Below are 25,590 nucleotides of genomic sequence, written 5' to 3' on the forward strand. Positions count from 1 at the left end.
GTTAAGTCCAAACAAGTAAAAAAGTATCCGTCGGCTTTACCGACAGAGATATACCCTCAGCCTATGTATATTGAAACAATCTTTTTCCCAAAAAACGTATGTAATTTAGGGGGTTTTAAACATTTTGGGCGTTTGAACCGACGAAATTGTTGATTAGGATTAAAGATCAAAAGTTTTGCGGAGGAGATACTAAACGAATTGGACCGACATTAACCATTATGGAAGTGGATCTTCAGCCACTACATATGGTGCCTATGGGCTTTTTACACCCTGCGGGCTGTTTGCTCAAGAAGTATGGACTTGCCCCTAAAAAAAACTTTTACCATCTTAATTGAGACAGCGAATGCAAGTTGCTTCAACAAAAATCAAAGTGGTTCGATATCAGATCTTAAAGTGAACTAATCCGAAATTTTGTGTGGGAGGTACCGGATGGAGTAGACAAATATAGTCCATATTTGAACCTGATCTATATCTGGTAGATATATTAGGATGTGTAAAGTATGGACCAATTCGGGCACTCCCTTCAAGAGTTACCGTACGAACAATTTTTTAACTTTTGTGGGGGAGGTACCTGAAGGAGTAAACCGATATGGTTTATCTTCGAACATAAACTATGTTTGGACAAAATATTACGAAGGCCAAAATTTTGACCGAATTGGCAGATCCGTTCGAGATTTATCTTGCGCTCCAACCACTACAAACGGTGTCATAGCGGTTCTTTGATTTCATTCACCAAAGACTATGATCTTTCAAATCGCCCCACCCTAGCGTATAAGTTGTGTCAATACTCATACGCTCCGTTTATTAGGCTGATAGTAAGCTTGGTGTCTTTTTCTATTGTTACAAATTACTTATCAGTTTTAAATTTTTGTTAAAGGAAATCATACAAAAATGTCCTTCTTGAAGACTGGATACTAATTTAATTTGAAAATGGCATGCATGCAATATTAATGCGATTTACACCTATTTTCATATTGGCTGTAATGTAGGGTATATAAGTTCTGTTAATTTAATTAATGTTAGACATACGCCCCAACGAAAATAAACAAAAATATTGAAAATAGTTGGGGCAAAGATGGTAGGCAGGTAGTTAACTTTGTTAGTAATATTAATTTTTAGTAGAAAAACTTCTTGAAATGACTTACTTTTATGTTCATTAAACTGCTGTTATTTTAAATTGTACATCAGTCATTTACAAATGTTAAATAGGAGATTGTAACAATTTTTGTTGTTGTAGTAATTTTCCGATATTTTGTTGTAGTTGTTGTTTTATTTTGTTGTTGTATTTGTTGTTTTATTTTTTTATTTTATTTGTTTATTTTCATATATATTTTTTTTTAATTTTTCACTTACACTTAATTTATTAAAGTAATTTTTCTTATTTGAAATATTTTGTTGAATAATTTGTTTGGTTTGTTTTGTTATTGTTTAATTTTTTTTCAGAAGTGTTAAAGATTTAGATTAAAGCAATGCACTGTACGAAGAAATAGACTTTAGTTTTAGGCTTCGACTTTTTTATTAATATCATTTGTAACGGCTTTGTTTGGAGTATTCGAACTTTTGTTATTCTTTGTAATTAAATTAGTATATTTTATTTATTGGTTGTTTTAACAATTTATGTTAATTTTTCAACAATTTTGCCAGTTTCTCTGTTTTACTTTCCTGAAACCGCGCCTATACACTGATTATCTACTTCTGTCATTATCTCATTTTATGAGAAATTTCTATGATTTTCCATAAAAGACTTCAATATAGGGCTTCTATTTACAGGAAATCTAAATAAGAGGGTTTTTTTCCTATAAAAGTTCTCTTGGGAGGACTCCTTTTTACAGAATATTTCAACAAATCTCAAATCTCCTATAAGACGACTCCTTTTTAAAGAATATCTCTATAGAAGGACTTCTTTTTATAGAAGGCCTCAATAGGAGGTCTTCCCTCCGTAAAATAGCACAATAGCATGGTTTCTATCTCCATAGGAGGTCTCTACAGAAACCTTAATATGTTGGAGGCATCGTTAACAAATATCGATAGGAAGGCTTCTGTCCAAAATACAAGCGCTTATATACACAGGGGACAATAATAGAAGATCGTCTGTAAACTGAAGACATCAAGCGGATCACTTCTATTTATAATTATAAGACAATAAGAGACCTTCCATCTACATGTGATATATATGTAGGATGTTTTATTTCTATAGAAGTCCTCAATTGATTGTCTTCTATCTCAATAGGAGGTCTTCTATCTATAGGCAAAATTGAGCGCTATTCCCAAATTCCCAAATTGTTTGAAAAGCACGTAACTGAAATAATTTCACATAAAGTCCAACCCATTCTCAGTCCCTATCAACATGACTTTCGTAGCGGTCTCTCTACATCAACTAATCTTATTCATTTCACATCTGATGTTATAAATGGCTTCGTCCAAAGAAAACAGTCAGATACCATTTATACCGATTTTAGTAAGGCGTTTGATCGAGTTAATCATACGTTACTGTTATATAAGCTAAATTGTTTAGGATTCAGCCGTAACTTGTTGAATTGGATTTCTTCTTACCTACAAAATAGATCCCAGGTTATTTCTTTTGGAAATTCTCTGTCTAATTCTATTAGTGTTCCATCTGGTGTTCCTCAGGGTAGTCACCTAGGTCCGGTGCTGTTTTTATTATTTGTGAATGACTTGCCTCTCTCAATTCGTAACTCTAGTATTCTCATGTATGCAGATGATGTTAAGATATTCTTAACTCATAAGTCCTTAATTGAGTCGAACTCATTGCAGAATGATTTAGACTCGTTTTCAAAGTGGTGCAGTATTAATAATATGGAACTGAATTTAAAAAAATGTAAGCACATGTGTTTTTCTAGAAGTACTCCAATTAATATTCAATTTCGCCTTAATGGCACAGTATTAAATTCTGTTGATTCATTTGTTGATCTCGGTGTCTTGATGGACTCCAAACTAAACTTCAATAACCATATTACAACTATGGTAAACAAAGCATTTGGTGTTCTTGGTTTTATTAAACGATGGTCAAAAGAATTTTCTGATCCCTACGTTACAAAACAGCTTTATATTTCTCTGGTAAGACCAATATTAGAATATTGTTCAGTTGTTTGGGATCCGTTCTATGCAATTCACTCTAAAAAAATTGAATCTGTTCAGAAACAATTTCTACTTTTTTCTCTTAGGGGGTTGAATTGGAACAATGATATCATACTTCCCTCGTATACCAGCAGGTTAAAACTAATTAGTCTGCCATCTTTAAAAAGTCGACGGACTATGCTTAACGCAGTAATGGTTTTTAAGATCTTAAATGGAGATGTACCATCCGATTTCCTCATATCATCGATTAGAGTAAATGTTCCTTTTAGAGAATCTAGATTTTATCAGTTTTTGTATACAAGCTTTCATCGCTCAAATTACTCAAGTAGTGAACCTATTAGTAAAATGTGTGCTGACTTTAATTCACTTTATAGTAATATTGATTTCTGCATGAGCATACATGTGATCAAAACTAATATAATTTCTTATTTAAATCAATAATCTAACATAGTATTTTTATATTTGTTTGATGTGTGTTTAATGTACTAACTGGCTGAAGAAAAAGATTCTGTAGCTAGTGTTCTCCCTACATATCCACCATAATGCGGATTATGGTGCGTACGCGATCCCTACGTTATGGGGAGGTCGCTCCCTCGGTCGGCAGGAGTGGGTATGTGTGGCGTGGGAACGATCGAAAACAAAAAGGAGGCCTTCTATCAACAGGAGGTCTTATATCTATAGAATACCTCAATAGGAGGCCTTCTATCTATAGAAGTCCTTAATAGAAGGTCTTCTATCAATAGGAGGTATTCTATCTATAGAAGAACTCAATAGGAGGCCTTCTACCTATAAAAGACCCGAATAGGAGGTCTTCTATCTATAGAAGACTTTAATAAAAGGTCTTCTATCTACAGGAGACCTCAGTAGGAGGTCTCTATCTACAGGAGACCTCAGTAGGAGGTCTCTATCTATAGAAGACCTCAATAGGAAGTCTTCTCTCTAGAGAATACCTCAATAGGAAGTCTTCTATCTATAGAAAACCTCAATAGGAGGGGTTCTATCAATAGGAGGTATTCTATCTATAGAAGAGCTCAATAGCAGGTCTTCTATCTATAGAATACATCAATAGGAGGTCTTCTATCTACAGGAGACCTCAATAGGAGGCCTTCTATCTATAAAAGCCCTCAATTGGAGGTCTTCTATCTATAGAATAACTCAATAGGAGGTCTTCTACCTATAGAAGACCTCAATAGCAGGTCTTCTATCTATAGAAGACCTCAATAGCAGGTCTTCTATCTGTAGAAGACCTCAATAGGAGGTCTTCTATCTATAGAAGACCTCAATAGGAGGTCTTCTATCTATAGAAGACCTCAATAGGAGGTCTTCTATCTATAGAAGACCTCAATAGCAGGTCTTCTATCTATAGAAGACCTCAATAGGAGGTCTTCTATCTATAGAAGACCTCAATAGGAGGTCTTCTATTTATAAAAGACCTCAATATGAGGTCTTATATTTATAAAAGACCTCAATATGAGGTCTTATATCTATAGAAGACTTCAAAAGAAAGTATTTTATCTATAGAAGACTTCAAAAGAAAGTCTTCTATCTATAGAAGACCTCAATAGGAGGTCTTCTATCTATGGAAGACCTCAATAGGAGGTTTTCTATCTATAGAAGGCCTCAATAAAAGTTATTCCATCTATAGAAGACCTCAATAGGTCTTCTATCTATAGAATACCTCAATAGGGGTTAAGACAAACTTCAGTCTATAAAATCCTAGGAGAAGTTTCCGTATAGGAAATTTCTCCATTTATTGGAGAAGTTTCCGTATAGGAAATTTCTCCATTTATTGGAGAAGTTTCCGTATAGGAAATTTCTCCATTTATTATTTTGGAGAAGTTTCCGTATAGGAAATTTCTCCATTTATTGGAGAAGTTTTCGTATAGGAAATTTCTCCATTTATTGAAGAAGTTTCCGCATAGGAAATTTCTCCATTTTTTGGATAAGTTTCCGTATAGGAAATTTCTCCATTTATTGGAGAAGTTTCCGTATAGGAAATTTCTTCATTTATTGGATAAGTTTCCGTATAGGAATTTTCTCCATTTATTGGAGAAGTTTCCGTATAGGAAATTTCTCCATTTATTGGAGAAGTTTCCGTATAGGAAATTCATCCATTATTTTGGAGAAGTTTCCGTATAGGAAATTTCTCCATTTATTGGAGAAGTTTCCGTATAGGAAATTTCTCCATTTATTGGAGAAGTTTCCGTATAGGAAATTTCTCCATTTATTGGAGAAGTTTCCGTATAGGAAATTTCTCCATTTATTGGAGAAGTTTCCGTATAGGAAATTTCTCCATTTATTGGAGAAGTTTCCGTATAGGAAATTTCTCCATTTATTGGAGAAGTTTCCGTATAGGAAATTTCTCCATTTATTGGAGAAGTTTCCGTATAGGAAATTTCTCCATTTATTGGAGAAGTTTCCGTATAGGAAATTTCTCCATTTATTGGTGAAGTTTCCGTATAGGAAATTTCTCCATTTATTGGTGAAGTTTCCGTATAGGAAATTTCTCCATTTATTGGTGAAGTTTCCGTATAGGAAATTTCTCCATTTATTGGTGAAGTTTCCGTATAGGAAATTTCTCCATTTATTGGTGAAGTTTCCGTATAGGAAATTTCTCCATTTATTGGTGAAGTTTCCGTATAGGAAATTTCTCCATTTATTGGTGAAGTTTCCGTATAGGAAATTTCTCCATTTATTGGTGAAGTTTCCGTATAGGAAATTTCTCCATTTATTGGTGAAGTTTCCGTATAGGAAATTTCTCCATTTATTGGTGAAGTTTCCGTATAGGAAATTTCTCCATTTATTGGTGAAGTTTCCGTATAGGAAATTTCTCCATTTATTGGTGAAGTTTCCGTATAGGAAATTTCTCCATTTATTGGTGAAGTTTCCGTATAGGAAATTTCTCCATTTATTTGTGAAGTTTCCGTATAGGAAATTTCTCCATTTATTGGTGAAGTTTCCGTATAGGAAATTTCTCCATTTATTGGTGAAGTTTCCGTATAGGAAATTTCTCCATTTATTGGTGAAGTTTCCGTATAGGAAATTTCTCCATTTATTGGTGAAGTTTCCGTATAGGAAATTTCTCCATTTATTGGAGAAGTTTCCGTATAGGAAATTTCTCCATTTATTGGAGAAGTTTCCGTATAGGAAATTTCTCCATTTATTGGAGAAGTTTCCGTATAGGAAATTTCTCCATTTATTGGAGAAGTTTCCGTATAGGAAATTTCTCCATTTATTGGAGAAGTTTCCGTATAGGAAATTTCTCCATTTATTGGTGAAGTTTCCGTATAGGAAATTTCTCCATTTATTGGAGAAGTTTCCGAATAGGAAATTTCTTCATTTATTGGAGAAGTTTCCGTATAGGAAATTTCTCCATTTATTGGAGAAGTTTCCGTATAGGAAATTTCTTCATTTATTGGAGAAGTTTCCGTATAGGAAATTTCTCCATTTTTTGGAGAAGTTTCCGTATAGGAAATTTCTCCATTTATTGGAGAAGTTTCCGTATAGGAAATTTCTCCATTTATTGGAGAAGTTTCCGTATAGGAAATTTCTCCATTTATTGGAAAAGTTTCCGTATAGGAAATTTCTCCATTTATTGGAGAAGTTTCCGTATAGGAAATTTCTCCATTTATTGGAGAAGTTTCCGTATAGGAAATTTCTCCATTTATTGGAGAAGTTTCCGTATAGGAAATTTCTCCATTTATTGGAGAAGTTTCCGTATAGGAAATTTCTCCATTTATTGGTGAAGTTTCCGTATAGGAAATTTCTCCATTTATTGGTGAAGTTTCCGTATAGGAAATTTCTCCATTTATTGGTGAAGTTTCCGTATAGGAAATTTCTCCATTTATTGGTGAAGTTTCCGTATAGGAAATTTCTCCATTTATTGGTGAAGTTTCCGTATAGGAAATTTCTCCATTTATTGGTGAAGTTTCCGTATAGGAAATTTCTCCATTTATTGGTGAAGTTTCCGTATAGGAAATTTCTCCATTTATTGGTGAAGTTTCCGTATAGGAAATTTCTCCATTTATTGGTGAAGTTTCCGTATAGGAAATTTCTCCATTTATTGGTGAAGTTTCCGTATAGGAAATTTCTCCATTTATTTGTGAAGTTTCCGTATAGGAAATTTCTCCATTTATTGGTGAAGTTTCCGTATAGGAAATTTCTCCATTTATTGGTGAAGTTTCCGTATAGGAAATTTCTCCATTTATTGGTGAAGTTTCCGTATAGGAAATTTCTCCATTTATTGGTGAAGTTTCCGTATAGGAAATTTCTCCATTTATTGGTGAAGTTTCCGTATAGGAAATTTCTCCATTTATTGGAGAAGTTTCCGTATAGGAAATTTCTCCATTTATTGGAGAAGTTTCCGTATAGGAAATTTCTCCATTTATTGGAGAAGTTTCCGTATAGGAAATTTCTCCATTTATTGGAGAAGTTTCCGTATAGGAAATTTCTCCATTTATTGGAGAAGTTTCCGTATAGGAAATTTCTCCATTTATTGGTGAAGTTTCCGTATAGGAAATTTCTCCATTTATTGGAGAAGTTTCCGAATAGGAAATTTCTCCATTTATTGGAGAAGTTTCCGTATAGGAAATTTCTCCATTTATTGGAGAAGTTTCCGTATAGGAAATTTCTTCATTTATTGGAGAAGTTTCCGTATAGGAAATTTCTCCATTTTTTGGAGAAGTTTCCGTATAGGAAATTTCTCCATTTATTGGAGAAGTTTCCGTATAGGAAATTTCTCCATTTATTGGAGAAGTTTCCGTATAGGAAATTTCTCCATTTATTGGAGAAGTTTCCGTATAGGAAATTTCTCCATTTATTGGAGAAGTTTCCGTATAGGAAATTTCTCCATTTATTGGAGAAGTTTCCGTATAGGAAATTTCTCCATTTATTGGAGAAGTTTCCGTATAGGAAATTTCTCCATTTATTGGAGAAGTTTCCGTGTGGGAAATTTCTCCATTTTTTGGAGTAGTTTCCGTATAGGAAATTTCTCCATTTATTGGAGACGTTTCCGTATAGGAAATTTCTCCCTTTATTGGAGAAGTTTCCGTATAGGAAATTTCTCCATTTATTGTAGAAGTTTCCGTATAGGAAATTTCTCTATTTATTATGTCTCCATCTTCAGAAAATTTCCTATAGGGAATGTCTATAGCTTGAGAAGTTTCCTTATGGGAACTTTTTTTCATTTAATTGGAGAAACTTTCTATCAAGAAGTTCCCATGTAGGAGTTTCCCTTCAATTGTTGCCTTAGTTTGAAGTCTTTCTTTGCTCAATTGTTGCCTTAGTTTGAAATCTTTCATTGCTTCTTTTTTATTTAGGTCTTCGTTTTCAGTATTTTCCCATATTTTTGTGATTAAGTCAAGTGCCCTCACTTTTCTATAAAGATTTATTGTCCATGGATTATCCTTAGAATTTTACGACTTTATCTTCTGTTTTCAGATGCTTCTCATTCATTTGGGCCTTCCTGCATAAAGAAAATGTGGGTGAAAAGCCGTGACAAATGTCTTCATATAATTTCACAAATAAACGAAACGAAAGAGAAGTAGAAAAAACAACATCAACTCTTGTTATCCTTTCACTATACACAGTTCACTTCACTTTCTAGGTTCCATTTAGTGTGAGCGTTTGTTTGTTTGTATGTGTGACACTGTTAAATAAAAATGAAATTTCTTGTTTGCTTTTACTTCGCTTTTCTACTGGTTTATTTGTTTTTGTCTATTTTTCTGTTACTTGTGTGTGAGTTCTTGGTCTATGCTGGTATCGGTTTGCAAGTGTAGTGGTGGTGATAGATGCGTGTTCTTGCATATTAAAGTTAACTAACACTTTTACTCCCCCACACAAGAAGTAGACAAACGCACACACACACTTGTATACAAGTATTTGGTTGGAGCTATCTTTTGGTGGATTTTAGATATCCTGTTATCCTTGTAATGCCTATGTTGTTAATGTGCTACTGTTAGAGAATTAAAAAACACACACACACAAACACATTTGAGCATAAAATTGAATGGGGTCCGCGTTTCACTATGCCGTGTGTGCAAAGATAAACTTCAATTTTTGAGAGGCCTGATTTGGCGTTTGTTTGTATAGACACTTTTGCATACTCCAACACTTTGCGGCAACTCTCTTTTTATGTTTCCACTCTCTCTCATACACAATTACATTTACACTCTCACATATAAACTACACGTTTCGTTAGCAGGAATTCTTGTTATAGAAAAAAACTTGACGATGTTCTCCTAGAAAAATAATAATAACAACAACAACAAGAACTCCAATGTCATAAAAATAATTTTTATAGGGGGAAAGCAATGAATGTCCTTAGTCCTTTTCTCTTCCTTCGTTTGCAACATATATATCTATATGTATCAACAATATATGAAATGAAATTTAACGCACCACAATTTTTTTCTTTTTTTTTCGTTTACTTAAATACTAAAATTCGTTGAAGTTAGGTTTAATTTTAAGAGATAAATTATTTTAAAACTTTTCTTTTCTTTGTATTTCAAAATTTTGCTTTATTTATAGTTGTTGTTACTTTTTTGGACTTAAATTTATTAAAGTAATTATATAATTTCACTAAGATTTTCACAAAATTGTTTCGATTTTTTTTACACCATCCAATGGAATTTCGAAATATTTTCTTTGATTTTATTTTTCACATCTCTTTAAAGGGGTTTCTTTTCCGTTTTAAATATTTAATTATTTAAATTTTTTCTTTGGCTTTATATTTTTTCTCCTCAACATTTTCCATGGACTCCTCTGTAAAATGCCATTCTACAATTGTTCCGCGTTATCCTTTATTGCACGTTTTAACAGAACCTCAACGAAAATCTAACTGAGCTCACCATAGGTATTTTGTGCAAAGCCAGGGTGGCCTTTGCTCTCATGTGGACATGCGCCTCCGTTGGTGTGGTTTTTATTTGTAATGCGCCGAAATTTGCTATTGCCTGGATTCTATTGTTCTGAGAGAGAATGGCATGGAGAGCGTTGGAATCCAACCAGCATGCCTCAAAGCATGTGCTGTTATTTTTTTGTTACGTTCTTGTTAATTTTTATTACCGGTCTTTGATTGCTTTTGCTCGTCGTGTGTTTTTTTAAACACCCAACATGTGTTTTGCCGTTGGAAAAAAAACAAGCTATGGATTTGTTTATGTTTGAACTTTTAGGGGTAGTTTTGTGGTTTTACTTTGACATGCTAATCAGACGAAGAGGATCTAATAAAGGGTAATGGAAACGTATTTAAAGAATGTAACTAATTATTATATAGAAAATTTCTGGGGACTTTTGCCGTTAGAAGAAGAAAAGCTTCTATCAAAAATAAACTTCAATTTTATGTAGAAGATCTTAAGGGGTTATAGTCACTTAGAAATTTTAAAAAATCGATAATCGTATTAGGTCTTTTTAATGTACAGGTAGAATAGAATATGTTGCAACAAATTTCGTCGATCGGACAAGAATTGCCTGAGATATGAGGGTTAGAAAGGAGGTTTTAAGTTTAAAGTTTAAAACGCGCGACATCCGATCTCCGTATGTTTTTTTCCCAAAAGTAGAGATTGGTAGATTTTTGTAAAAAAATTATGAAAAATTGATTTTTTAATAAGTGGCTATAAGCCCTCAATAGAAGGTCTTCTTCCTGTAGAAGGCCTCAATAAAAAGCATCTTGTATCTATTATCTCTCGAGTCCTTAATATAATGACTTCTCTCTCGAATCCCCAATTAAAGGGTTCTCTCTAAGAAGTCCTTATTTCTGTCGAAGACCTCACTAATAGAAGAGATATTATCTTTATAAGACTTTTTTCTGTGGAAGTCCTCAATAAGAAGGCCTCTATCTGCAGAAGAAATAAATAGGTGGGAATTTTTGTATTAAAGGCCTCAATAGAAGGGTTTCTTTATGTCTAAGACTTTAACCTAAGGCCATCTACCAATAAATTGAAGGCCGACCTTGTTTTAATGTTTTTATTAAAGTCTTCGACTGAAAGAAGCCTCTATTTTCTTTTGAAGACCTCAATAGAAGGGTCCAATATAAGGAATAGGATTAGGAGGGATTCGTTTTGCCGACCCTAGTGAAAAGGGTTTATTGAAGTATTCGACTGAAAGAAACCTCTATTTTCTGTGGTAGACCTCAATAGAAGGGCCCAATATAAAAGAATTTCATCCATAAACCACACTTATAGGAGGTATTCAGGAGTGCTTCTATCTACCGAAGACCCCAGCAGAAGAATTTTTTTATCTATAAACGACCCTAATATAAGGTTTTTTTCTATAGAAGACATCAATCCAAGGGCTTCTTTCTATGGAAGACTTCCATAGGAATGCGTTCTTATGTCGAAGACCTTTATAAGAGGGCTTCTAACTATAGAAGACCCCCATAGCAGAGATTTTTTATAATTGGCCCTAATAGGAGAGATTCTTTTTGTCGAAGTCCTCAATAGCAGGGCTTCTATCTATAAAAGACCCCAATAGAAGGGATTTTTTTATACCCTCAGCCTTTAGGCTAGAAAGGGCATATACACTTTCATACGGGCAATATGTGCCTCATCGAAATAATGGTTTTAGACCCCAAGTATGTTTGGACGAAATGTGCTTCAGACAATTTGGAGTTGATTAAGCAATGTCCGTCCGTCTGTCTGGCTGGCTGGTGCGCACGATAACTCTCGAACGGATGAACCGATTCGGTTAAAATTTTGGCTTTCGTAATATTTTGTCCAAACTTAGTTTATGTTCGAAGATGAGCTATATCGGTCCACACCTTCCGGTACCTCCCCCACAAAAGTTCCAAAATGTTCGGAAAATATGTGGGCATGATAACTCTTGAAGGGAGTAACCGATTTGGTCCATACTTTGCGCATCGTGAAATTTCTACCAGACTTAGATGAGGTTCCAATATGGACTCATTCGGCCCACTCCTTCGGGTACCTCCCATACAAAATTGCGGGTAAGTTCAGTTTAGGACCTGCTCTCGAATCGCTTTGATTTTTGTTTCGACAACTTGTATTCACTTCCCCCATACGACGGTACAAGTTTTCTCATGGGCAAGTCCATACTTCCTGAGAAAATGGCCGGAAAGTTGCAAAAAGCTCCTATGACACCTTGCGTAGTGATTGGAGCGCAAGATAACTCTCGAACGGATCTGTCGATTCGGTCCAAAATTTGGTCTTCGTAATATTTTATGAAAACATAGTTTAAATTCGAAGATGGGCTATATCGGTCCACTTCTTCAGGTACCTCCCCCACAAAACTTCAAAAATGTTGGGACAAATGTTGCGCACGCTAACTCTTGAAGAGAGTGACCGATGTAATCTATACTTTGTACATCCTAATATATCTACCAGATATAGATCACGTTCGAATATGGACTATATTTGTCTACTCCTTCTGGTACCTCTCACACAAAATGTCGGATAAGTTCACTTTAAGACCTGCTCTCGAATCACTTTGATTTTTCTTGAAGCGATTTGCATTCACTGCCTCTATGTTTCAGACAATTTGGAGTTGATTAAGCAATGTCCGTCTGTCTGTCTGGCTGGCTGACTGGAGCGCAAGATAACTCTCGAACGGATCAACCGATCCGGTCCAAACTTTGGCTTTCGTAATATTTTGTCCAAACTTAGTTTAAGTTCGAAGATGGGTTATATCATTCCACTCTTTCCGGTACCTCCCCCACAAAATTTCGGAAATGTTCGGAAAATTTGTACGTGCGATAACTCTTGAAGGGCATATTCGATTTGGTTCATACTTTGCACATAGTGAAATTTTTACCAGACTCAGATGAAGTTCCAATATGGACTCAATCGGTCCCCTCCTTCGAGTACCATCCACACAAAAGCAATGTTGTAGCAATTTGCATTCACTGCCCCCCATATAACGGTATAAATTTCATCAGGGGTAAGTCCATACTTCCTGAGAAAATAGCCTGAAAGATACAAAAAGCCCTGTGACACTGTGTGTGGTGGTTGGAGCGCAAGATAGCTCTCGAACGGATCTGCCGAGTCGGTCCACAATTTGGTCTTTGTAATATTTTGTGCAAACTTAGTTTAAATTCGAAGATGGGCTATATCGGTCCACTCCTTCAGGTACCTCCCCCACAAAACTTCAAAAATGTTCGGAAAAATGTTGCGCACGCTAACTCTTGAAGAGAGTGACCGATGTAATCTGTACTTTGTACATCCTAATATATCTACCAGATATAGATCACGTTCGAATATGGACTATATTTGTCTACTCCTTCTGGTACCTCTCACACAAAATGTCGGATAAGTTCACTTTAAGACCTGCTCTCGAATCCCTTTGATTTTTCTTGAAGCGATTTGCATTCACTGCCTCTATTACGACGGTAAAAGTTTTTCAGGGGCAAGCCCATATTTCTTGGAAAAACAGCCCGAAAGTTGTAAAAAACCCCTATGTCACCATATGTGGCGGTCGGAGAGCACGGTAACTCTCGAACTGTTCAACAGATTTGGTCCAACATTTGGTCTTCGTCATATTATATCCAAACTTAGTTTCATGAGCAATACCGGTCCACAACTTTCGGTACATCTCCCCAAGATTTAAAAAATTTCACTAAAATGCTAGGACGGTATCACTTGAATGGGGCAACCAATTTGGTCCACACTTTGGATCTCCTAATATTTTATCAAAATTTAGTTTAACTTCTAAAATGGCCCATATCGGTCCTCCCTAAGGGTACCTGCCCAACAAAAGTTCAACATTTGTGTCTTAGTGCAGTTAATTCCTAACCCACATTTTTGTCGGCAAGTTCAAATGTCCAAAGGGCCACAAAATTCTGAAGAGACCTTAAATACATTCGATCTGTCCGGAGGTGAAAGTCTCGCTTCACATGGGCTGAGGGTATATATCTGTCGGCAAAGCCGATTGACACTTTTTTACTTGTTTTATCAATAAACGACCCTAATCTAACAGCAGCGCTTCTTTCTGTGGAAGAGGATTTCTTTTCATCGAAGATCCCAATAGAAGGGCTTCTTTCTGCCTATAGAGAGCAGATCTTAATAGAAGGGATATCATCTATAAATGGCTCTAATAGGAGGACTTTTTTCTGTAGAAGACCCAAATAAAAGGGGTTTTTATACACACGACGCTATTAGGAGGGTTTTAATCTACAGAAGACGCTAATAGAAGAGGGAGTCAACAGGAAGGCATCTTTCTGTCGAAGACCTCACTAGCATCGTTTCTAGAAGGGCTTTTTATCTAAAAACGATCCTAATAGGTCTGCGAAGTCTTCAATTGGAGGGCTTCTTTCTGTATAAGATATCAATAGAAGGGATCTATCTACAGAATACCTCAACTGAAGGGCTTTTATCCACAGATAACCTCAATGCCTTCCTTCTAACATGAGATGACCGTATAGGAGGACTTCTGTTAATAGAAGACTCTAATAGAAAGGCCTATAGCTATAGAATAACTCAACATCTTCTATCAATAGAAAACCTCAGAAAGAGGTCTTCTGACTATGTAAGATCTCAATAGAAGGCTTTCTATCAATAGACCGGGGTTTCTCTCTGTTCATATACCTCAATATAATTTCTATAGAGTTCAGTGGGTGCGCTTCAATCCACAAGAAATGTATTCATAAAAGATCTCAATAGGATAGCTTCTTGTTGCTAAGTCTTTAACAGGAGAGCTCCATTCGGTAGAAGAACTCAAAAGAAGCCATTCTTTCTAATATAAAAAAAACCAACATATATTTAGAAGAGTTATTAGAAGAAGAACGGCTCTTCTAAAAGACCTAAATAGGAGAAGTTATATCTGTCAAAGACCCAAATTGGAGCGCTTACATCTAAGAGGATTTCTGTTGTGAGAAGACCCAATAGGAGGACTTCGGATTATAGAAGCCTCTAATAGAAGGCATTTTACATATAGAATGTCTCAATAGGAATAATTCCGCAAATCGAAGATCTCAGTAGGAGGGCTTCTGACTATGGGGCACCTTAAAAGAAGGGCTTCTGTCAATTGATGAAGGGAGTCTCTCTGCGAAATACCTCAATAAAAGTGTTTCTATCTATAGAGTTCAGTTAACAAGAGGCCATCTATACAAGGTATTTTTCCTCAATAAGAGACCTTCCATTTAACACAACACCTCAATAGAAAATCTTCTTTATATGCATTGAAGACCCCACTAGGGAAGCTTTTGTCAATAGAATCTCTCAACAGTAAAACTTCTATCAATAGAAAACTACCATAGGAAGGCTTCTTCCTACAAAAGGCCTAATTAGACGGGGTTTTATAAGTAGAAAACTCATTACGAAAGCTTTGATCTATAGAACAACTCAATAAAAGAGATTTTTTATCCATAGACGGCATCCATAGTAGAATAAATTCTATCTATAGAAGTTCTCAATAGCATAGCTCCTACTTAGAAAAGACCTCAATAGTAGCAATTGTAGACATTAGACATTACGAGAAGTTCTATAAGAGAAGGCCTCAATGGGAGGGTTTCTACCCATGAAAGATGGAAGGTTTTTCTCTATAGATGACCTAGATAGCACTTCTTTTTTAATGAAGATTTGAATAGGATGGTTTCTATTGGTAACCAAAAAAATGAATTTCAGAATGCCACTACTGGACTTTTTACATATCAATGAATGTACCTTCTAAGCGTGTTTTATATAAACAAAACATTCAAAGGTTACCTACACGAAAACTTTTTGGCCTAGGCAATACCGTGTATTGCCGGGCGCCATTTGGATTTTTTTTTTTTTTTTGGAAAGTTTGACAGCTTTTTAGAATAGAAGTACTCAGGGGCTCAATTCTCTTTCTATGAAAATGTGAAATGAAAACTTTTATTAAGGAAAAAACTGAAATAATTTCATTTCAAATTTTCATAGAACAAGAATCCATCCCAGGAGAGTTTATCACACGACCACGCTTTGTGTTGTTTACAGGGACTTGAAAAAATCGCTTTGCAAAAAATGGAATTTACTAGTGAACATTTTAGTCCGACAATTCTTCACAACTTTCGTCTCCGAAAGCGAGTCAAATCCAACGAAAGTTGTTCATATAAAAATCACTTTGAAGCAAATGGTCGCCTGTTTCTTCGGCAAAACTGACCGTGTGGCGACTATACGGCTTTGGAAATATAGGACGGTTAATTCTAAGTGGTACATAACAATTTGTTTGCCTGAAGTTGTCTGAGAAATTCGAACAACGAACAAGAGAAGACCAAACATTGCGCACATGACAAAGCGAGCTCTCACAAATCGATTCAAACCAGCGCCTATTTGACCGGGCAAAACGGGGATCCTATGACTTTATTTGATTCCAGCATATGAAGAAAAATGGCGTGCTCAACGATTTTCGTTGCCAAAAGATGCTATAAAAGCGTCAAAACCATGTTTTGGAAGTTGAAAAAGTGATTCGGAGTTGAAAGTGTGATTCAACAGTTGGTTTGAGCGCATGAAAAAGTGTATAAATCATGCTGGAGATTACTTAAGAAAATAATAGATAGTTATCGTGCAGCCCTCGTATCAAAAGATCTTCTACACGAAGAAGAAATTTTAAAAATCTTCTATACGAAGAAGACCTCTTGATGGTCTCCTATAAGAAGAAGTCCTTTCGAAGATCATATATTCGAACAACACAAGAACAACACGAATAAAATAGAAGTCGTAGAAAAAATAGAAACTGTTAACTCAGAAAACGCATTTTTGAGTTATGCCATTCTTTGAGTAAATGAGCGATATGTTTGTAGTTGTATTATTTTTCTGTTTTAGGAGCAGCATATCCCTGAATGCCTGTTGCAGATTTTTATGGTCCGTGCCGGGACGAAGCACCAAAGATGTCGGGAGTGTGTGCATCTCAGGGGTAGCTCTGGACTAGCCCATATGTGGGACTATGACAGGGACTATGTTGCTGCAAGCTGCGTAAACACAGCCCTCAGTGAATCCTCGTCGTCGTCATCAGAATACAAGACTCCCCGCAGTCCCCTCAACAGCTGTCACACACGCAGCCCATAGCAAAAATTCTTCCGCAGTGACATTAATTGCTATCCAGTTGCCGATTATCAGCATGTGTTCCACAAGCAGCACAACACTACAACAGCGCTGTGGGGTAGGAGTGTTGGTGGCGCTTGAATTATCAAAAATCCAGTCCTTCACGCTGTTTGAGATCATTGAGCAGACTAACCTCCGGTCAAGTTTTAAGCTTTGGATTAACAATTATACTCGTATGTGTGGACGCCAGTCGTACGTGAAATTCAGGAACAAGAATTCCAAGCCCGTTGAGTGAAAAAGAGAAATCCCCAAGGTGGGGTGATTAGTTTAACCTCTCCTCTCCTGTATACCACTCCCACCAGACGCCATTGTGATCGTAGCAAATGCGGATGATAGTACCTTATCACCTTTTTCCACGCAAAGAATATGCAAATATCCACCACTAAATCTACGGCATAGACTAATGAATCGTATAGACAAAGAGATTGTAGTGTGCTTCTTTTTTGTAGGTGACGCCCTTACAGAAACTGCTTAATCTTTTCACTCAATTGCACAATGTTTTGGGATAAATTGCAATATTTTGTTGAATTTGTTTATATGAGAATGTAGGTCTGGCCAAAGATTATCCACATGTTGTCTTTTATCAGAATAAATAGTTTAAAATCTGTAGTAACTATAAAAAAAAAAACTACTAACACCGTCTACAAATTTTGGAAATTTCGAAGATAAATGCTGATAGCAAATCTATGTCTATACGATTCATTAATCTATGGGACGGATGAAATGAGGCTCTCCGAATAAATTGGTCCACGGTGTTCCGATTACGAACACTAACGGCCCGAAGATATTGTAATGTTCGACAGCATGTTTAAGTCGTCAGCGCAAGGCACACCTATTTGCCACATCATCAGAAATAGGTACAAAATTCTCAAGACGCTTGCCGGTAGCATTTGGCGTGCTGACAAAGAAACCTTGTTGTCCTCTTTCAAAGCAATAGGCCGGTCTGTGACAAGATATGTGGCGTGCAAGTGTGGTAGGGCTATGTATTGGCAAAAATATTCAAACCTGCCAGAATGCAGACCTGAGGACTGTAACATGAGAAGACGCTGATTTTATCGTTAAATCTGAACAACAAGATGAAGTCGATGTATCATCTGCTTGTGTGTTACCGTCGAGGACATCCCTGTCAGGATCTAGTGGCAAGCACGTCAGGAGAGATCTTCATGGTCTGGAGAGAAGTCCAAAGGTACAAGCGATAACATCCATATCAACAGCTTACCTTACAATGTACCTTTCTTGTAAGGAGAGCGGAGATTCAAGGTGCAGATTCGAAGATCATAATATGGTTGTTTTCGACAACTTTTCTATAACGAAAAGTTGTTATCGACAAATTGTCTATAACGAAAAGTTGTTATCGACAAATTATCTATAACGAAAAGTTGTTATCGACAACTTTTCTTTAACGAAAAGTTGTTATCGACAACTTTTCTTTAACGAAATGTTGTTATCGACAACTTTTCTTTAACGAAAAGTTGTTATCGACAACTTTTCTATAACGAAAAGTTGTTACCTACAACTTTTCTATAACATTAAGTTGTTACCAACAACTTTTCTAGAACGAAAATATTTTGTCGAAAACTATTCTATAAGGAAAAGTTGTTATCGACAACTTTTCTGTAATGGAAAAATGTTATCGACAATTCTTCTATAACGAAAAATTGTTACCGACAATTTTTCTATAACGAACAATTTTCTATAACGAAAAATTGTTACGGACATGATTTCTATAACAAAAAATTGTTATCGACAATTTTTCTATAACGAAAAGTTGTTATCGACAACTTTTTTATAATTAAAAGTTGTTATCGGCAACTTTTGTTATCGACAATTTTTCTATAACGAAAAATTGTTATCGACAATTCTTATCGACAACTTTTCTATAACGAAAATATGTTGTCGAAAACTATTCTATAACGAAAAATTGTTATAGACAATTTTTCTATAACGAAAAGTTGTTATGGACAATTTTTCTATAACGAAAAGTTGTTATCGGCAACTTTTCTATAACGACAAGTTGTTATCGACAACTTTTCTATAACGGAAAGATTTTATCGACTACTTTTCTATATCGAAAAGTTGTTATCGACAACTTTCCTACAACGAAAATTTTTTATCAACAAGTTTTCTATAACGAAAAGTTGTTATCGAAAACATTTCTATGACGAAAAGTTGATATCGATAACATTTCTATTCGAAAAGTTGTTGTAACAACCTTAGTTTTCCTTTCCCCAGTCTTGCCTCTACGTCTCCCCTTAATCACTCGCACACACACACACACAACCAAATCGAAACGTTTATGTGTGTATATCCATAAAAAACGTGCGCTGTCATACATGTGACGTGAACATTACCCATTTACTTTCTCCAAGATACTTACACCAACAAATGTCCTGTTAAAATATAATTACAACTCTCAAATGACTTCCTAAGAGTCTAGGAACTCATGCCTCCATTGCCTGTCAGGAGGCAAAAAGGAATGACCCTCCGCCATAAATATGTGGTGGTAATTGGAATCAACCGGTAAGATCATCATCATTATCAAGTACTGCAAACGTTTTGGGGAAAAGGACAAAACACCTGCCCCTTTCCAGCAAGTAATAAAGCGTAGCAAACATAAAAACCATCAAATTTAGAAGAGAAGAGAGTAAGCACCTATTTAAGGGATTTGTTAAGAGGTACGACGACAATAATTAAATAATTTTGTGACGAGACGAAAAAAATCATAAATTGAAAGTTATCCCTTCCCGACATGGAGCCAAATACAACAAAAGCAGCCCAAATGACAGTAAGAGGTGGAGGAGGAGGAAAAGGTCTGGCAACCATTAGTAAAGGATGTTTAAGTACATAATGAGACCCAAGAGCCAACATTAAATTTTTCATACAAAAGCAAGGGATGAGATGGAAAAACAGTGATGGAGGAGGAGGAGGAGCAGGTGTAGCACACAAAAATTAAAGGATGATTTAATGAAAATGCAATGAAATTTATAACAGTTTACACAACTTTTTCTAACTACAGCAATAAAAAAGAAAACACTCTTTGTTTTGTTGTTTTTTTTAATTTTTAATTACAATTTCAAACATTTTTTTTTTCAATTTTTTTATGATTTTTTACTACAATTTTTGTTTGTTTTTTTTTTAGCCTAAAAATAAATTCCGGTATTGTTTGTTTGCCTACATTTTCGTTTTTAACAAAAGCCTTTCTATGTTTCTAGGGAGGAGAGCTACTACGATCATACTCACTTATGCTGGCGATCACGATGCCATACAGCCATTTGTAGACGATCTTCAGGGTCGACTTCTTCAACTGCTGCAGCTAAATCGGATAAATCGAATTTGAAACAATGATCAAAATATGGACGGTTCGAATGACGATGGACAACAGTACGTTGATACGATTGTGGTTGATTTTGAGATTGACGAATCAAAGCCACCTTGACGTACGCGTTGAGATTATTGGATGAGGTACCATTGGAACGTTGTAAGTCACGGCAACGAATAACTGCAAATATAATAAAATTAAATATGGATTTTATGAGAATTATTCAAAATTAGAAATAAACAGAAAATTGAAATTTTTAATAAAAAACTTCTGTCTCTCTCTCTCACACAAAGAGAATCCCCGAAGAGAGAACTTTTCTATTCGAAAACTGGTCTATAAAGAGAGAACTTTTCTACATGAGATATAAGAGAGAAATTTTCTAAACGAAAACTTCTCTCCAAAGAGTAAAATTTTCTATACGAAAACTTCTCTGCCAAGAGAGACATATTCTATACGAAAACTTCTCTGCAAAGAGAGACATTTTCTATACGAAAACATATCTACAAAGAGAGAAATTTTCTTTACGAAAACTTCTCTACAAAGAGAGACATTTCTTATACGAAAACTTCTTTAGGAAGAGAGAAATTTTCTATACGAAAACTTCTCTACGAAAAGAGAAATTTTTTATACGAAAACTTCTCTCCAAAAAAAGAAATTTTCTATAGGAAAACTTCTCTACAAAGAGAGAAATTTTTCTCTAAAAAGTAACATTTTCTCTGCGAAAATTTGTCTCCAAGGAGAGACATTTTCTATAAGGAAAACTTCTCTCAAGAAGAGAAATTTTCTATAAGAAAACTTCTCTCCAAGAAGAGAAATTTTCTATATGAAGACTTCTCTCCAAAGAGAGAATTTTTCTATACGAAAACTCCTCTACAAAGAGATAAATTTTCTATATGAAAACTTGTCTCTAAATAGAGAAATTTTCAATATGAAAACTTCTTTTCTAAGAGAGAAATTTTCTATTCGTGAAAAGTTTCCATGGAGAAAAAAATCTAGATCAAAGAGAGAGAGAGAGAATATTCTTAAAAATACAGTGCTCTAAACTTGGAACTCACCGTGTACATTTAATGTTTCGTTATCCAAATAAATGGCCACATCCAAAGAACCACGTCCTCCTGCAGCGACATTCGTCAACGAGTTTGAAGAGCAGCTACCACTTAGCTGTTCATTTGTTGAACTGGCAATAGATGATGTTATGGATCCTCTCTTGCTGTTTGTATAACTACCATCATCAGTGTCTTCTTCACTGGCACATGAGAAACTAAGGCAACGTTTAATGGAATGATGACCCTCCAAGGCCAATGTTGGGGTACTGCAATGAACCGCTACGCTGTTGCCCACATCAAATAGCATATGTTGTTGCGAGGCAGATGGTGGAGGTGGTGGTGTTTCCATATCAAGCAGAGACTTGTGATTGGCATAATGTTGAATGGCCTCAGGAGTTTCTGGACTTGGTATACCATTAGGCAATGTTAAGCCTATCATTTCCCTGTGTGTTTGAGATCTCGTGGTTTTGAAAGAAGTCGCTTCCTCCTCCCTCTCCTTTTTCATATCACTTTCCCGCTTCTCTTTGGCTTTCTCTTTGTTAACTTTCTTATCTGTAGTTTTGGGATTTTTCCTTCTTACCACACGTTGTCTCTTCAAATGCTGTGGTGTCCTAACCTCCATTTCGTGTATACTGTCATCTTTATCAACATCTTTGGTTTCAGGTTCTGGAGTCTTAGGTGGACATGCTGTCTTAACATCTTTGCGTGCACTTTCAATGATGGCATCTAACATACGATCCAAGGTAACATCTCCCATGCGTGATGAGGATAGTGAATCCTCCTTGATTTTATTGCGAAATTTCAGCCGTGATAAGGGGGTAATATCTTCTTCATTGGCAAAATCATCAGAAAATCGAGAACCCATGTGCTCATTTGATTGCGGGGTCCTTTCCAAATTCATGGATACTCTTCTCAAATTACGTCTTTTAATGTGTATGGTGGGTGCAGGTGGTGGTGGGGTTTCTTCACTGGGTCTTCGAGGACTTTTGCCATTACTGAGATCTTGCAAAGCACTCAGACTGGTATTGCCAAAAGAGTGGCGTACAAAATGTACACCAAAATTCTCTTTATTATGATTTCCGGTCAAAGAGTGACGTGGTGAAGAACGTCGCCTCCTATCATCCAGCGGACTATCCAAATGATTATCCAAGGAGCGGCGTAGCAAGCGTCTTTCCAACGTTTCAGTCATGGTGGGCATTTTAATGGTGTTGGTTTTTGTTGATGATATTGGCTTAAAGTTTCCGCTAGAATAACGTTTTTTGGCTGTAGTTTTAAGAGATTGAGGTAGATTTTGTGTTGGAGAATTTGTTGTTGTAGCAGATGATAGTGTAGTCTGAAGTAGGTGAAGAGAGTGACGTTGTTGTTGACGTGTCCACTTAAGCATTGAATGATTTTATTTGGGTTGAGGGCTCAATTTTGAAAGGACAAAAACTGGAAGAAACAATGAAGCAAATTTAGAAAATATTAGTGGTGAAACTAGCTGAACAAAAACAAGCAACAATGAATATTCTTAAAATTAAAGAAGAACCGATTAGTGGCTCTTGAAATTAAAGAACAGCCGAATACTGGCTATTAGGTCGGACGTATCTAGCTTGTCTCACAACCATGTGTTTTGTTATAGACACCACATTGAGGTAAAAGCATAGACTAATAAATGGTATAGACAAAGAGATTGTAGTGTGCTCCTGTTTTTGTAGGTGTCGCCCTTACGGAAACTGCTTAATCTTTTCACTCAATTGCACTCAATTTTTTATTTTTTCCAAATAAACTTGGATTTTTAAAAAGATATTTTCCAAGAATAAACGTGGATTTAAAAAAAAATATTTTCTCAAGAATAAACGTGGATTTAAAAAAAAATATTTTCGCAAGGATGTACGTGGTTTTAAAAAAACAAAATATTTTTGCAAGAATGAACGTGGATTTTAAACGTGGAGTTTTAAAAAAAATATTTTCTCAAGAATAAACGTCGATTCTTAAGAAAATATATTCTCAAGAATAAACGTCGATTCTTAAGAAAATATTTTCTCAAGAATAAACGTGGATTAAAAAAATCTGAACAATAAACGTGGATTATTAAATTTTTTCTGAAGAATAAACGTGGATTGTTAAATAATTGTTTCTGAAGAATAAACGTGGATTATTAAAATTTTTTTGAAGAATAAACGTGGATTATTAAAAAATTGTTTCTGAAGAATAAACGTGGATTATTAAAATTTTTTTGAAGAATAAACGTGGATTATTAAAAAATTGTTTCTGAAGAATAAACGTGGATTTCAAAAAAAAAATCAAGAATAAACTTGGATTTAAAAAAATAGTTTCTCAAGAATAAACGTGAATTTTTAAAAAAATATTTTTATAAGAAAACTGCTTAATCTTTTCACTCAATTTTATTATTTCAAGGATTATCAGACAAATAAACTTGGATATTTAAAAAGATATTTTCCAAGAATAAACGTGGATTTAAAAAAAAAATAGTTTCTCAAGAATAAACGTGAATTTTTAAAAAAATATTTTCTCAATAATAAACTTGGATTTAAAAAAATAGTTTCTCAAGAATAAACTTGGATTTAAAAAAAATATTTTCTCAAGAATAAACTTGGATTTAAAAAAATTGTTTCTCAAGAATAAAAGTGGATTTTTAAAAAAAAAATTTCTCAAGCATAAATATGGATTTTAAAAAAATTCTCAAGAATAAAAGTGGATTAAAAAAATATTTTCTGAAGAATAAACGTGGATTAAAAAAATATTTTCTCAAGGATTACACGGTTCAACACGACTTTTGTTTCATCAGATTTTTTTGTGTTTCTAACTGAAATCGACGAGTTGTTTTCGAATCCGTTCGCTGTTTAGCTCAATATCGGTTTTTACGATTTTTACCTAGAATTTCGTTATTCTCGGATATTTGTTGTGGGTTTTTCGACACGAATATATCAAAGAGATATATTACGCTCAATATAAACTGTTTTTGCAATAATTATGATGAATATATATTAAAAAAATATATAGAAGATATACAGCGGACCTTTTAAAAAATTGCGTATTTTGAGTACTTTAAGCAGTAATTACGTCATCAGTAGTGGAATACTGTAACTCATTTTTCGAGTTACCGACAAATATCGGTAAAATTAAAATGTTTATAATTTCGGTAATTAACGAAATTTTTCGGTATGTTGCTAAATTCTATCGATAGCAACAGTGCTGTCAACTTTTATTGATATTTTCATTCATAATTTTGCGTTTTAATGTTACCGATTTTTGTCGGTAACTCAAAAAATGAGTTACAGAATTCCACTACAGGGGAAGTCATAGGATCTACCGGATATGCTTAGGGTGTCTACTACATTGTTGTTTTCTAAAGTATTCGCCAACATAATTTATATAAGTTTGCATGCTCTCAAACCAATTGTTTAAGCACTTTTTCCACGCCGAATGAGACATCTCCAGAACATGGTTTTGAACGTTTTAACATAATCTTCTGGCAACGAAAATCGTTGTCCGGCAAACATGCTCTCATTTTCACCGTGCACAAGGATTCGTCTTCTCTCATTCGTTTTTCGAATTTGTCCGAAGAAAATTATTTGACGAAAATGTTCACAAGTAAATTTTACTTTTTTGTCAAAATGATTTTTTAGGCTAAAAACTGTCAAACTTTCCAAAGCAAATTTCAGAAATTTTTCGAGTAGCCCTCATATCTATATATATAAAAGAGCTTAGTGATGAGTGAGTGAGTGACTGACAGATCATCGCCCAGACGAAACGGCTGAAGCTAGAAGCTTGAAATTTTGAGTGTGGGTTGCTGTTGGCGTGCAGGGATGAGATAAGGCTGGGTTTTTGGAAATTCAAACTGGAAGGGTACGAAAAGTACTAAAAGGTAATTTGGAATGAGGGTAACTGATGGAGAGTTAGAAAGATGAACCTAAAGGTTTTGGGAAATTCGACCTCTAAGTGTACGAAAGGTACTAAATTTAGTACCAATTGTATACTTTGAACGGATTTAGCTAAAAACTTGGAATTTGGTATGGAAATGAAGGTTGGGAAGTGGTGTTTATAAAAGGAAATGGTTTGTGAATTTAGAACTCATGTGTACGAATAGTACTAAATGGTACTAAATTTAGTA

The 25,590-nt window shown here is 35.0% G+C and overlaps 1 protein-coding gene and 1 non-coding gene across 2 annotated transcripts in view; one reads left to right on the forward strand and one right to left on the reverse strand.

Annotated features, from left to right (window-relative positions):
- PsGEF (Protostome-specific GEF) overlaps positions 1–22,662 on the reverse strand; it is a 255,745-nt gene extending 233,083 nt beyond the window's left edge. The window contains exons 1-3 of the mRNA XM_073975346.1: positions 22,443–22,662; positions 21,483–22,301; positions 20,349–20,607 (exon numbers count right to left, since the gene is read on the reverse strand). Of these exons, the coding sequence (XP_073831447.1) occupies positions 20,349–20,607; positions 21,483–22,301; positions 22,443–22,662 (1,298 nt within the window). The remainder of the gene's footprint in view (positions 1–20,348; positions 20,608–21,482; positions 22,302–22,442) is intronic.
- On the forward strand, positions 4,479–4,601 carry LOC141400224 (small nucleolar RNA SNORA11). Its single transcript, XR_012412115.1, has one exon. It is a non-coding gene; the product is annotated as a small nucleolar RNA SNORA11 (small nucleolar RNA).
- Positions 22,663–25,590: the final 2,928 nt, after the last annotated feature.

Source organism: Musca autumnalis, unplaced genomic scaffold (genome assembly GCF_047663935.1).
Source record: "Musca autumnalis isolate F117 unplaced genomic scaffold, ASM4766393v1 scaffold_3, whole genome shotgun sequence".
NCBI classification, from domain to species: domain Eukaryota; kingdom Metazoa; phylum Arthropoda; class Insecta; order Diptera; family Muscidae; genus Musca; species Musca autumnalis.